The sequence below is a fragment of the Sparus aurata genome, chromosome 13, assembly GCF_900880675.1.
Source record: "Sparus aurata chromosome 13, fSpaAur1.1, whole genome shotgun sequence".
In the NCBI taxonomy this organism is placed as follows: Eukaryota; Metazoa; Chordata; class Actinopteri; order Spariformes; family Sparidae; genus Sparus; species Sparus aurata.
The window spans coordinates 10,950,569-10,966,551 of NC_044199.1; the positions used below are offsets into that span (position 1 = coordinate 10,950,569).

The window sequence follows — 15,983 nt, forward strand, 5'->3', positions numbered from 1 at the left end:
TTTTTGGGCCAAGCTTTGTCATTTATAGTTATGCCGTTTTCTTTCAAAATACACTTCCATTCCCAATGATGGAGAAACAAATGAACTGTCCCACATAGCCTTTCTCTCACCACCTTCTTCTCTTATCTCCTCCGAGTTACCTCCAGTTAGGAGGAGAGTGCCACTGAGCGAGGTGAGAAAAGCCGGGGTAGTAAATCTGCTTCGATATGCACACACCGAAGATGTGTTCGCATTCAACAGTCTTCGAAATCTATTTATTCAGCCTGTTGAAAAGTGAATACAGAGTCTACATTATCATATCTAATTACCTCTGGAATATGGTGGATGGTCACAATTCTTTGCCCACGCACAGCTTTGCATGTTACAGACAGTAAACAGCATGTAATTGAAATGCAGACATCACAGACGGTGAGAACATATAGAAAATAGCTGGTTTAACTCGAAGGAGTGCAGTTGTAAGATTTATTTCTGGATTTAGATCCCATTTCAAAACCCGAGGTGTGAAGGCACTTTAGCAGCTTTACCTCAGCGCTGTCAAGGGCTGAATTTTAGATGGAAAATCTTTCACCTTTCAAACACAGTGCCAAACTTCCAAGCAATATTACTTCTCCTTTAGACCCACTTTCAGCACAAACATTTTTTTTTTCTTTTTTATGGCACACAAAATTGTTATCTACAAAGTAACTTGGAGTGGATGTTGTCCCGTCTTAAATCTTTGAACGGACACATTTTTTGGGTGGGCTATTTGGAGAAATCTTTTCAATGAGATTATCTATTTTGACATTCAGCCTTTAAATGTAGATTATAATTGGATGGGACACAGCTTGTAATTAACAGACAGTTCAGTCAAAATGAGTATTGTGTGGATTAGGTAATTCAATTTAAAAAGAATGAAATCACAGGATATTAGACATTAGAGCATTAATAAATATGAGCAATATAGATCACATTTCACTGGAATCATAACATGCTACTTTGAACACGAATGTAACATCTAAATCAATGATCCCAAGCAAACTAATTAAAAAGAAAATGACTTAAAGATGGATGAAGTGATTTGTCTAATGTGATGCAGAACAGTGGGATGCAGTTCGCTGCGTTTGATAGCAAGCTGCCAATTACATACAGATAGCTAAAAAATTATATTTTTTACATGGGGAAGGAGGTTTTAGCTTTGTCAACCAGCCCAGTGTTCATGCCATGCATATATTGGTAATCTGAATGGTAGAGGGGCAAAATGAGAGGTCGAATGTCTTGCAATTCAAGTCCTCTGAGAGAATTAAGTTGAAGCAAAATTCCTCTTCCAGACTGGTTGGGATTCACTAAGAAAGTCGCTGGCACGGAGAACACAGACAGAGTTTATTCCAGCCTAAAACCCAGCGACAACTGCTCACTGAGGCCGCTTTTATAGGCGCCTAGTAAACAGTGTAAGAAGCTTCAGCTGGGCCAGACTGAGGTAGCAGCTTGTTAGAGTGATCCAACACAGCTGAGCAGCCTTCTGTGGCTCCGTCCTGGGTGCTGCAGGGTGGAGGGCGGGTGCTGTCCTTGTAACTGCGCTGTAGGTCCCCAGGCAGTATCAGTGCCTGAGTGACAACCCCCCGTTGCCTTTTGCTTGCTTATATTTGCATGCATATCCTATTAATACACTCTACTTCTGAAGCTGCAGAATTCATGTTCAAACAAAAAAAAATTGTTTTCATATTTTATGTTTAAGTATTTTTTATAATCTAAGAAAAAAAGACATCTTTACATTGTTATATTGTTTATATATCATTTTAAAATAATGTCATCTATATAGTAATAGATAATAATTCAATAAATATATACTTATTGCCAAAGTCATCGTTAATCTGCTGATTTTGTAATTGTTAAGCACCCACACGGACGAGATGCATTATGTTTTTAAGTTGTCTGTCCATCCATCAGTGAACAGGAAATCTCGAGAACGCCTTGAAGGAATTTCTTAAAATTGGCCAGATGTCCACTATGACTCAGGGATAAACTGAGTAGAATTTGGTCATCAAAGGTCAGTGTCACTGTGACCTCACCAAACACATTTTTAACTCAAGAATTCATGTGGCAAATACGCAAAAATTTTACACAAATGATACGATAAATTGATGAAGTTGTGAAATTTCATATCTGGAAAATTCATCATAATGATCTGCTAAAAGTCATTCTGCATTATTCAACGCCATAGCCCAGGAACCCCAACCTGACTGGTGCACAGAGGCATACAGCCATGGGGCAGTAATTCTAGTTTTGTCAATAAAATTGTCAAGAAATAGCGAAAAAAATATAATAATACCAAAACCTGTTTCATAAAACTCAGTGAGATGTCTCCAAATTGCTTGTTTTAACTGTCCAAAACCCACATATATTCTCTTAAATATCATAAATGATGATTACTTGCTTGGAAACAAGAATGGATTCTGCAGTATCTTTGCTGGCATTGTGTATTTGTATATATAAGCTAGGTTTTTCTCTTTCCCCAGGCTGCAACTAACGATTATTGAACAAAAAATGCTCATTGCTGTATCCTGAGCCCAAAAATGGCTTAAATGTCTTTTTTATTGTCCAACCAACAGTCCAGCACCTGAAGACTCTTCATTTACTAAGAAAAAAGCAAATCCTCACATTCAGGGAGCTGCAACCAACAAATATTTGATATTTTTGCTTAGTGAAAATAGTTTTCTTTTTTATTTTATTTGAAAAACGTATCGATTCATTGGTTAATAGTTATAGCTCTATATCTGATCTGACGCCCCTTTAAAAACATATTTTTTTACTTTAGGTTCCTCCTCATTGCTTCCACTAATAGACAAACGATCATAGAGCCATATGCTAAACTCCTGCTGGTTGCAACGTCGTGTGATGACTGAAAATGGTTGTGTAGGAGGAACAAGAAGGTGGAGTGCAATACCGAGGGAAGACGGATTCTACGAGGCACACAAACTGTGACCTTCTATAGATAGAAAGCTGATGATTCAGATTACATGTGTGGCATCAAACTGCTTCACCCTGATTTCATCTCTCTGTTGGTGTTGCTTAAAGATGCCTGATATTGTATTTTGTATTTGTATTTGTATTTGTATTCGTATTCGATGATATTTTCCAACTCATCTCGGCACGTTGCGGAGGGCGATACATAATCAAAGAACATCGAATCTTTCCTGTCCATCTGAGTTGTTTGCCTGTCTCTCTACCTACAGCGATACATATACAATTCATGATAATGAGAAATAACTTTGAGAGGTGTTTGGAAAGATGATTAGTGTTCTCGCTGTACTTCATTTCAATTTCTGCAAAGTCCGAACTATGCAAATTTTTCATAAAATTGACAGTTTTTCCCTTTCTGATGCCAAATTGCTGACATGCTGTGTACTATGATTTGGTGGAGCATAGAAAATCTCCTGGTCACTCTCTTTGTCCGCTATGCGTCAGTACTTATTCCGTGGTGTCTCTGGAGGAGACGCAGGCGGAAAAAAAAATAAGTGATTGCAAAATTTAGTCAGCTACAGTTATGATGACTATCATTAGGTCGATAATTTTAAATATTCATGACTCAATGTCTTTGTATGTTTTCTCTATAGAGATGGAAAATGTGAATGCAATTAAGGGATCCACGATGTACCTCATGTGTACAGTCTCTTGGGGAGCACAGATTAGATATGAAGAAGTAAATACGCAGCAAACTGATTAGGAGGTAGGATATTTCAACAGCCGACCTCTTTCCTCAATTATTAGCAGGACTTGCACTGTACATGTCCCTTCACCTTGTCCTCTTTGAGAAAATGTGTCTGTGTCTCTGGGTTATTTGAAGAAGTCAATTCCCAGTTACGCTCTGTAATTACTACATTACTAAAACATGTAGACGGATGCATGAATGATTCATTATGAGATGGCAAACAAAGCAAAACAATATTTGTTTTATATATCTTTACCACCATTGATGAAAGCACAAGTAAAAAAAATTAAAGCAATACAAAATGCATCAAGAATATTTGCTTTAAAAAAAAAAAACAACCCTTTTGAGCTTGGAGACAAAGTTCAAGGCAGCAACCTTTACATGCATCTTTAATCTCTAACGCAAAGTTTAAATTCAAGAAAACGTGCCAGTGTATTTAGGTCCAACCCATCTTTCTTCCATAACAACACTGTAATTACATTGGTTTATTAAAAGTATGGATAAGTTCCACTTGTCTGTGATGTCTCACTTGTACAAAGGGCTGTGAATATAAGAAGCAGAGAACAGACTCAGAGTTCTATGATTTTTTCCAATATGATAAGAATATGGAGATAAGAGACTGCAGACTGTTGGAAGTTTACTGATTGGCCATGTTTTTCATGTTCATGTTTTGTCCAACTGAAATTAAAAACAGCATAATCTGACAGTTAATCTTTTTTTTTTCTACTTTACAGTAACATGGTTTAAAAAATGATTGTTCACTCTGAGCGGTGTGCTTGTTTTCCCAAACCCAGTAGAAATAATTGAGCCTCACTTCTCTCGTCAATATTCCCTAAAAACTCTAGCGAGACACAGATTTGTACTTGGATCCACTTCATAAGATTGTGCATAAATTTAACACTGAAACGCTGCTAATTTTTTTTGTTTGTTTCTAAGATTAAGTGTTCTTCACACTGCTTTTTGGACATGGAAAGTAAGACAAAGCATATAAAACAAGAAAAGACTGGGATGGACAGCTCTGCTCCTATAGAGACTTCTTTATAAAATCTCAGGCTAAGCAATACGGCTTAAAATAATATGGCAACAGTTTTAGGTTATATTGCAATACATGATATAAATGTCAATATCTCAAGTCTCCTGAAAAGCATTTCATAGTGAAATGGACTGGGTGACAAATTTCAAATATAATATTTTTTTTTACCAAATACCTCAATATGGACAACAATAAACAACAATATTGTAGGGACTACTACTGGTACTTTTGCAAAATATTAATATATACATATATATATATATATTATATGATTATTAGAAGTGCTGTAGTGAAAGAACAGCGTTGGAACAGTTGTAGGGCTATGTTTTTCATGTAAGGAAAATAAGAAAAACAAAAAGACACTTTCCCACATAAATGACCTTGGCGGCCATTTCAGTACAGATTTCTGAGTTCATGAGGTGCACTTGAACGCACCATGACATTAATAGGATTTCTGTAAATGATCTCCATCTACACTGTGTATTCGTATTCCGATACGGCCCGGAATCTGGACTTACAGAGGCCCTGATATAATGTATAAAGCCCTAATCGCACAGGACCAGTTTTACCAGGGGACCTAGTGTTGAACGACTGGAGGTGTTTAAAGAGACTCCAACTTCACTTTAGTTTTGCAACCCTGGTGTTGTGAAATGATGAATGAATGAACCTTGTGTTTAGTTTTGCATAACACGAGATAAGCAAAGTATGTCTTCGCTCATATTTACTGACATTATCTTCTGGATAGGCTGTCAAGGCTAATTTACAGTTGTTTTGACCACTTTGTGTATGTGTTACGGGCATAAATACACCTTTACAGCTGTTTAGAGTATGTTAAAGATGCTTTCTGGCTGTACTTGAATATGAGAACTTTTGTTGCTCCTTACTTTCTCTGTCATCAGTTTTAAATGTCAATATAGTCTATCTCACAGCACAGCTGTTGGCTGCTTGCTAACATATTTTGAGCTGCAATTAAATTTCTTGCTTGTTTGGTTGTCTGACAACAGAAAACAGATGTTTAAAGCTCCTGTTAGTAAGATAGTGAAACTGACGCATTGGGTTTTCCAACTTGTCAGATATGACGCTTTGGGATTGTAGCACGGGTCGGCCGCCTTCTGAAAGCCTCAGTATTTGACAGGTTGGGAATGACACTGAAAATCAACTGTCTTACTAACAGGAGCTTCACAGAGAAATACAACCGCAAATCACTAACATGCTGATTAGCACAGGACTGATATTATCACATGGTCTCTGTGAAATATGGTAGGTAACATGTTGTGTATTTCTTCCCTCACACATTACAGACATGGCAGATCCGCACGGGATTAAGATCACAGACGTCTGCTACAGTTGTGGCCAATTACTATAGGTCCCCAGGTAAATAAGTCTCATGAGAATGGGGCTTAAGTGGGCGAAGGCAGTTATAAGAACAGCTGGAACAGTCGGGTAGATTCCAAAAAAAACAGATTACTCAAATGCAAAAGTTGCTTCAGAGAGAATCTTATGTTCACATACAGTAAATGCAGTTTCCAAATCACCTTGGCAACTAGAAAAAAAGCCAAAACACCTTGCTTCGAGCATCCCTCCGACTCCCATGAGCACTGAGGTCGAGGGGGTAAAAGATTACAGAGGTGTGGTGAGAAGTCGTTACTTGCGGCGCAGCCTTTACTCAATGCACAGACCCGTGACAGACCCATGCTTCGAGTTGATTGGGCGTGCATATTGAGAGCAGTTTTCCTTACGTTCGCTCCTATAGACCTATTGAAATTGCTTTCATAGTCTTGCAGGCTCCATTTAGAGAATGACTCACCTCCACTGGTGCTCTAATAGGAAAACTGATGGGTGAAAAAAAAGAGTTAAACAGCTGAGTAGCAAAGACCATGTGGTACATTGGGTACAAATGTGGCGTTATTCTACAGTGTAAGCCCAGAACCTGCTGGGGTAACCTGTAGATAAGAGGGATGATTTCTGAACGCTCGCAGTTCATTGAAGCATTAAATAGAAAGCAATGCATGCAACAGAGGCATGCCGCAAGACAAGAAGAAGACCTTGAGATGTCTACTATACAGATCCAAACAATATACCATGAAACGCCTCAGCAACAAGCAATTACAGAACCCATATTTGGTTAGATCAAACATACCCAGGCATTTTAAAACACTGTTGGAACATAAAATACATGCAGTAAAATCCACAGCACATGGAAATATTGATCCTGTAATCCTGTTAAACCTAATTGAAACCAAGGGAGTGACTGCCTCACATATGAACAGGTTATTGAAACAGCTCATTTCTGCCGACATCTGTCAGATTTGTGAAGCGCACCTGCAGCAGTCTTCAATTCATCCCGAGTCTACCTCCAGTTTTGCTCTTTCACCTGTTTATCCACTTGTAATGCTGTTCACTGAAATGTTACAGAGTATCCCTGTTGTTCAGTGTCAGCCATGGAAGCAAACACCGCTTACTCCCAATCCCCGTAGCGTGGAGTCTGTGTTTTCTGCACATGCACAATCAGTAACTGTTGAACTCTGTCTGCCCCTCTGTCCTTCCCCAGGGTAGCAGGTTGACTCTTAGTAGCAGCCGTTCATTCATGCTGAATCTGTTCCGCAGTGTAATAATGGTACTGAACAGATAGCTCCTGAAGATCTTCCATTTAAGGGAATATATTGATTGAGCGGAGAAAGTTGGATGGTTGGAATGGTATTACGCAGTGAGCACTCCATTCTAGCACAGCTCTCAAAAGGAGCAACTGTTCCTTTTACCTGTAGAGGAGGAGTAGCAGGGGTGTATCACTCGCCTACAGTATCGTTTCAGTCATCCTCACCACTTCCTGTTCCCAGCTGTATAGTGAGGATCCGTCACACAATCTTTGCGGTGACATGGACACCATTGGCTGGATTTCAAACCACAATGAGAATTCATATCTGGAGGAAACCAACAATGAGAACACAACCTGCTGCTCGGTGTCAACAAAACCAAGGAGTTGATTGTTGACTTTAGAGAAAAGGAGGCAAGGACACACCTGTGTCTACATCATGGAGTTGAGTTGAAGCAGGTTACCAGATTTTACGGCACTAGGAATCAGCATCAACACACGGGCATCATGGACATCACGCAGTTTAGGAAAGCTCAGAATGTGACTGTATTCCTAGAGGAGCATTAAAAAGCATCCTCACTGGAAACTTCACAAACTGGCATGGTTCATGCATGGCTCAATACAGGAAAGCTCTACAGTGGGTGATTAAAATAAGCCCCCAGGAACAGCACTGAACTTTGAAGCCAATTTGACATTGTGGTCGTACCATGTAATTACAAAGTCACGTGACGCACATTGTGAAAGAAGGGGCTGTCAAACAACTGATAGGTTTTTTTTTTTAGCAAATTTCACTTTCAGAATTTGAGCCATTTCCAACAGCATTTGTAAGAACTAGAAGAGCCACACCATTACATTGTTTTATTCCAATTAAAGTTAGCCGAGGGCTGAATCAGAAGCTAGCTGCTCGGTAGGTGAAAGTTTCTAGTGTGCACGCTCTATGGGCCGCATGGTCAGAAGATCCTGGTAATTTTACAACCATGATGTCACATCAGTTCGCTTCTTTTATAGGAATGTACGGAATGTACCTGAACATATCAATGGTTTAAACCAGAACATTATTGGTTCAGAGCTATCGTGGGAATCTGTGATATCAGTGAGGTGAGGCGTCTGCGCAAAACCCACAGGATAGTAAAAGACAACACCCACCTCAGCCACAGTCTGTTCACCCTGCTGTTGTGTGCATAGTACATCTAACCATCCTCTCTATGTCATCAATTGTACTGATCTACATTACATTACACTGTGCTGTCATGCTTTATGGACAGTATATCTACTTCATTTGACAATAAACATAATGTGTCTTGGTTATCGTATACGACATAAAGATTACCATTCATATCCTAGTGCCATCAGTAGTATAACACATTTCCAACGGCTCTGGCTTAAAACATACGAGTATGAAGAATGCAGCAGTGTAACAGTGACAATATCGCTAGACTGTAATTCTTTTTTGTTGTAGTATTGGTAAAAGTGTGTACTATATGATATTATTGTACTCAAATAAATCCAAAGCAGTGAACTATGATACAGGCATGTGCAAAATAATCTACTGTATTTTACACCCTTTTTATTGCATCTAGTGCACTATATATACTGCAGAGGCGCTGTAACATCAAATATGTGTATTTATTTATATGTATATATCTATACATACGCTCCTGTATAAAAGTACACAGTAAACAGTAAAAAGTAAACAGAACAAAAGCAGTAACTAAAAATATGGGCAGGTAAAAAATAAGACTGTATTCTGAGTAAAGGTCCATAGACCTGTTTCAGTGTATAACTGTAAATGACACAATGCTACATTTCACACAACAGCAAGATTAAATGTAAACACCATACTAACAAGTTGATACGAGTGTGTAATCAATAGGTCCACAGGGGAGCACAGAGGGTCCCAACTTGAGCTGTCTACCAGAAACTTAATTGGATTCTATTACTGCTTTATCCACGCTGCAAGAGAATCAGTTCGATAAACAATCCTGTTTAAGCCAGAAAACTACTAAAAAGCCTGTAGACAATGCATTTTGTTTATTTTCCCATATATAGAGAGACAAAGTCCCTCCCCTTCAGGCGTACCCTATGGGAGCTTAGTCCGGAAAAAATGTATTTGGCAATAAATGGCGAGAAATAACTATTTTTTTTCCATAACCGTTTGACTGTAATGCAATATAGTACACCTACAATTTTTTCAGTTTGGTCAAAAAATGTGCAGTTTGCTGTGGAGATAGTAACATGCCATTTTTGTTTTGTGTAAACCTGCTCAGTTAACTATGTCTCTCGTGTCGCTCGATATACGTCGACAACACAGCTGTCCGCTTGACAAAGGAAAAGTATGAAAAGAGGTAAATATCACTATGGGTCAACTCATGTTGAGAGCTGCAGCCATGTGGAAGGAAAGCTAGTCAGTTCTATAATGTAGCTAATACGCAAATATACCAATTCTACAAGGTTTTGGTCATGGGTTTCAGTGAATATCAAACAAGACATCGCCTACAAAACTGTTGGGGGTGTGGTCTTTCTTATTACCCATTTTCACAGGCTTTTACTTCAACGACTGTTACTGTTACCCTGTTGTAAGTTTTAAAAGAGTTTTAACACAAATTTTACTGGAATAACAATGTGATATTGTGATATAGATGTCCTTGAAAAAATACATCTGATTGTTAGTAGGGGTCAAAAATGAACATTTTCTTTTCAAATCCCATGGCAGGGCCCGCTTAAGTTCAAAACGTGTGCTGAATCAGCTTGAAGTTTCCTACAAGTGCAAAAAAAACCCCAAAAAACGAGGGGCCTAATGCCAGACCAGCATTACAAAGCCCCAATGGGAAATAGGCCTGTGCGTATGCTTCAGCTGGCCTGTGTGTGTGTTAGCCTAGTCCCAGAGATCGTCTGAGTGAGAAATTGATGTAAGCAGAAAAAAAAAAGCAGGATTGGGTGATGACTACTGGAAACGTGGGGGGATTTCAAGGATTCAAAATAGACTGATACAGAGGAATGAAAGATGCAAACAAGAGCCAGAGTTTTCAGTGGAGATATTCAGTTAGTGGTGCCCTTGGCTTTTTCTTTTTTGTTAGATAATTAGACGGTCTTCATCTCAGCCTTTAAATGCTTCTCTTATCTAAATGAAAGATGCAGGTGGCAGGTTATGCTCGGTCATGGATGCATTGTTTTATCTGGCACTTACCTAATTAGCCCAAAGTCAGGTTTGCTGACTCTGCTGTGCAGTTCGTGTGGCTTTTTTTTAGAACGCTAAGGTTGGTAAAGAATATTTCACACCAAATTGGTCTCATTTTGTCACATATCTGGATGTCAGGTCCTCGCCACTGGAAATAATCTTCCTAACAACCAGTGAAATCAGCTATGAATGCTGCTGGCCATAATGTCCAAATTGTTATATGTTGTATATTTTAGTATTCTTGGCGGAGGACATATTTAATTTATCATCCTCTCTACTGTGGATATATCTGCTCCCACATTATGGTGCATTTATGTGTCTTACTGTGACATCTCGGTGCACAAATTGCTCTTAATGAGTGTTAATGGGAGTCAGTGCAAAACCGTTGTCATGCGGTGAGGCTGCGATGCTGAAAGCACCCCATGCCTCCCTGTCTTTTTTATGTACAATAACACTAATGTGTTGTTTGTCTGATTCAAAACAAGCCGAAGTTGACTTCATATACGCAGCTTTGAAAGGTTCTGAAAAGCATTTCACACCCCATACCTGACCCCGACAAATTGCAATTCATCCTGTGAGGAGGAGTGTCAGCTTTTATGACCTTCCACGATACAGCTATTCCCATGATAAACCCGTCTATCAGAAGGGTTTTCTCCCAGCCTGGAGCCTTGTGATACTTCGGGGAGAACACTTTGATTTATTTGCTGTGATGCACTCTTTCTTGCGACATCTACCTTTAGCGAAAAAACCCAACTGTGGCAGTCCCTCATCAGCAGGAGACCCAATAGAGGCTGTAATTCCCTGCAGACTCAAACACATATTATATTTCTCTGTGTGACAGAGATGAAATTGGGCCAACCTTGCATGAAATGCCTCTGCTCATAGCCGAGAATCGCCTTTTAAAATGAGAAAGAACTTAACATAACAAAGATTATTTCTTGCTTTCAGGGAAATGTGCTCGTTTTTTGGTGATTTATTGCAAACTCTAGAGCTTTTAACTTGACAAATGATTTACAATTTGCAATTTGGTTGTTTGATTGAGTGGATCAATACCTTGTATGAAAACTACTACAGCATCTGCCTTCCTTTCTCCTTCTGAAGACTCAGGGTGACTTTGGTATATTCTGTTAATGTTAAGAGCGGAAATCTCAACATTCACTGTATTCCAAGTTTTCTGAATTAAACATATCTGGAGTTTGAACAGATGTGTGATGTATGGCACACAGTGTATAAGCAACTAGGAGATCTACAGTGTTATTTCACTCTTTTGTGCAGATCCTTTGGATTAGATAATAGCTGATGATTTTATTTATGATTGCTTATAATTGGATTACACAACAGTATTGCTCTTTTATGTGTTTTTAATAGGTTTTGGACAGCAGTGGAGTTCTTTGGCACGGAGGCATAAGCTATATCAGGCTGTGACTACACCGACAGTACTTGTCTGTAGGATATAGTCATTGTTGGCTTGGTTCTCTGTAGAGAAACTGTTGTTAATAATGGAAAGATAAATAAAAGCCACACCTATTCTTTTAGTACAGATTTTATCCCGTACATGTGTATTGTCCTTACACATAAAAAACCCACAGGATGACCAGCTTTAGCTTTTAGCCTTTCTTTTGAATGGTCACAATGAGTCGGGAAAGGTTCCTGTTTCAGCCGCAGACCGGTGTGTGACGTGGTTTGTGTCCTCAGGCTTGTGAGGCGCACCGTCTTATGTTATCAAAAAGTATTGAATTTTGTGTTTGTCTGTTTGTTCCTAACATGGACCTCTTCCTTTTCATCACTCAGCCTCTGGCCTGCATGTGTTGTTCGGCTGTAATGTCTTAGTCTGAGCCCAGGGAGTGCAGATGGCTTAGTGGGCTCAACATCACCAAAGTTAGTGAAACAATGGGTCGTACCACAGCGTCTGTGGGGGCGCTTTTTCCACAGGCTCTGAGGGATTAGAATTGATTCTGCTTATCAATACGATTCTATTTCAACTCTATAATTAATTCCTGATCAGTTTAAGTCAAACTGGTTGTAGCCTGAGAGATAGCTGTAGCAACAGTCAGGTTTCATGAATGAGAGAATATTTGTTTTCATAGTCAAAGAAGAAATCTTCGAGACGATAGGGATAGATTTTTTTTCAGCCAATACCATTAAAAATTCAACAATCTTTCTTTTTATATTTTAAAGATGAAATGAGTCCTCTTCATCTTTTTCTTTTTCTTTGTGTTTATTGGGAAACCGCAAACCAACTTTACAGATTTACAGCCACCTACTGAATCGAAGTGTGTAGATGCTGCGATTGTTAAGTCTATGAAAGCAATTTGGCTAAATATTATCTGCACCGATTATTGGCCATAAATCTCACAGAAAACATTACATTTCCCATACTATAAATTTGCTATTACCTATATATACCTGCCACCAGTGTACAGTATAACACAGGATATTTACCCTTGATAACATACGTGCTGTCCTGCCATGGCTCCTTCTTGTTGTTTCTAGTTTCTAACAGAGTAGACTCACAAGTTTGATCTCAGTGTTTTGCAATGAGGACACTACTTACTTAGTTACTAACTGACTAACTACTTAGTAATTATTAATTTACCAAGGTTCTAAATAAATAATTACTTAGAACATACAAAATAACTCACCTCCTTACTAAATTACTAACTAACTTACTGACTTACCAACTTACTAATTAACTCACTTAATTACTAATTTACTTATTAACTTCACTCTTATCTCTGTATTTCTCTCCCTGCCATTTTAACCATTTGTTATATGTTGTAATTCATTTGCCTTATTATCCATGATGACTATATTGTTTGCCATAACATTTTTTCTAGTTATTCATTACACATTCTTCTTTTATGTCTTAGGATGTTGGGTGGCTGAGAAGAATGGAGGTTGTACCTGAGCTGGGTGCCTAGCAAACCCATGGGGAACTGACAGGAACAGTGCTGGATGGAGGCCAAGACACTGGATGGCGAAGACGGGGAAGCGCACAGTATTGTGGATCACTTGTGTTGTTTGTTCTCTTTCTCAGCTGATCCAAAGTAGATGCAAAATATTCTGCAATGTGCCTCATTTGCTCGCTCTGTCACGTGTCACCCATGGAGAGATGGAAAAAATAATAAAAAGGATAGGCAGCCAGGGCTAAAGAAATTCGTTCACTGCATGTGGGAGTCGCAGTATTATTTCTGCAAGTTTTAAAGGTGATAACACAAGCATAGACACTACTTAACATTTCCTCCTCACAGCTCTGTTGGATTCATATGAAATAGAGACCCAAGGGGAGCCAGTAGATAGTAACCATCATGGGCAGGTGTACGGGCAAGGCTTCCTGGTTACTGTTGTTAGCTGGGTTGGTGCTATCAGGAGTAGCTTTGGAATATGAGGGCATTCCTGGTCAGTGGACACGTTACGGCCAGTGGGATGCCAGAGCAACAGGTGAGCTCAGCTTTATTCTGAATACCAACGTCAGCAAAGCACTGGTGCTTTATCTGGACGACGGAGGGAACTGTGACTTCCTGGAGCTTCTAATTGCAGACGGGAGGCTGCAGTTGCGCTTCACCATCCACTGTGCCGAACCGGCCTCCCTGCACACAGAGACGCGCATCAACGACCTGCGCTGGCACAGAGTCCTTCTCTCTCGTAATCACAGAGAGACCAGGCTGGTGGTGGACAATGAGGAGAAAGTGGCCGAGGTGAAGTCCAAGAGAAAAGAGATGGTAGTGGAGAGTGACCTCTACGTAGGGGGGATCTCACCCGACGTTCGTCTCTCTGCCCTGACGTCCAGCACTGTTAAATATGAGCCCCCGTTCCAGGGCTTTATAGCCAATTTGAAACTTGGGGAGGCTCTACCTGTGCTGTTGGATGGTCAAGCTGTTCATAGTGATTTGGAATATATATGTGCCACAAACTCTCCCTGCAGCAACAAAGGCATGTGTTCCGTCAGCCAAGGAGAAGTCGTCTGTGACTGTATCAACTCCAGCTACAGAGGAAGGTACTGCCATGAAGGTAAGTAAAATATCATTGTCGTGTGATTTTGCATTCAAGGCTTTTTTTCTTTCTGGTTTTGGGACAAAGAAACTTTACTTTATCAGTTAAATGTGTTGAACTCTGTGAATATTAAGGTTGAGTGTGTAAGATTTAGGGGGATTTAAAATCACCTAACACTAAAAACCGGTATTAGCCTTTAAAGCTACAATATGTAAGAATTGGCCACCTTGAATTCATACTCGCAAATAGGGGCAGCATATCACCAGAGTAACTGCTAACCGCTGCTAACTGTGTTTTTTTTTACACATGAGCTACTCTTAGCTTATTAGCTCAGTTAGTCACATTTGATATTAAGAGAAGAAGTGGATCCTTTTCTAGCTGCACCGACATGTTTCGACAGTAGCCCAGAACGGACAAACTAATCAAAGGGCTGTTGTGTGTTTTCTAAGCATGACGAGAAGTGTTCACTTGGTTGCAATCTGTAACCTCCCCACTAAATGCCAATAAATCCTACACATTGGGTCTTTTTTGATGTTTTTTAAGACTTGTGATGGAAGCATGTCATTGTTTGTGTGGTTTTCCTGAACATCGACAGTAGCAGCTGCAGCGCTAATGCTAAATGCTAAAATGTAGTGTAATAATGGCACAAGTAGGGAGCAGCCACACAGTTATTTATAATCACTTAGTAAAGTGACTCATAATCTATCTAGAGTTTGCTAACATTAGCCACTTAACACAAGTGATATGACCAATATAAATGATTTGTTAACTCAGAGACAATTGAGATATACAATCTACCACAATTAAATGTGCAGTCCTTCAAGAGTTGTTTGTCAAATGACTTTTGTTGTAACAGTAATGTACTTTGGCATCCATATGTCCATTAGCTTATAAATGGTTAAAATCTCTTATTAATATCACATTCTAAGTATATGGTCATAACCACATTGAGCTACTGAGAATAATCGATACAGCCCACTTAAAAGCAATCTTGGTCAAAGTATAGTGCAGCAGTGCTTAAAGGCTTTGTGAGTCCAGCTCTCTTTTCACAAGTCATACAGTAGGGGATAACAGCTTCCCTAATGTGGCAGATGTTTGCATGTTTCCAACACGGGGATGTTTCACAGCTACCAACTGTAATTCTAGCAGGACCTTGGGTTTTAACTCCATGTTAGAGGTCAATCAAAGAGTTCTGCCAAAAGATGTCACCTTTCGCTCTTAAAATTATACAGTTTTGGCTTGGAAGCTCAGCAGGCTTCGTCCACAAGATCAGGGCTCACTGACTTTCCTGGTTTTTAAAGACAAAGGGTGGATTCTAGTGTGGGGGGGCTTCAATTGAAACCAAACCTTTTACCCATGGAGGGCCAAAGCTGAAACTCCAGGTTCTTCTCATTTCTCTATTTTGTGCCTCCTTGTGTCCTCTCTCTCCTCCGTCCTCCTGCCTGCGATCTGGAAAATGATCTCAGCGCGCCATCTCGAAGGATATCACAATTCCCTA

At 39.5% G+C, this 15,983-nt stretch overlaps 1 protein-coding gene across 6 annotated transcripts in view; it reads left to right on the top strand.

The window, feature by feature from the left end:
• LOC115593678 (neurexin-1-beta-like) overlaps positions 1–15,983 on the top strand; it is a 143,191-nt gene that overhangs the window by 18,650 nt on the left and 108,558 nt on the right. For all 6 annotated transcript variants that reach the window (XM_030437273.1, XM_030437271.1, XM_030437275.1 and 3 more), the window contains exon 2: positions 13,363–14,503. In XM_030437273.1, coding sequence (XP_030293133.1) covers positions 13,801–14,503 — 703 coding nt within the window. In that variant the 5' untranslated portion in view covers positions 13,363–13,800. The remainder of the gene's footprint in view (positions 1–13,362; positions 14,504–15,983) is intronic.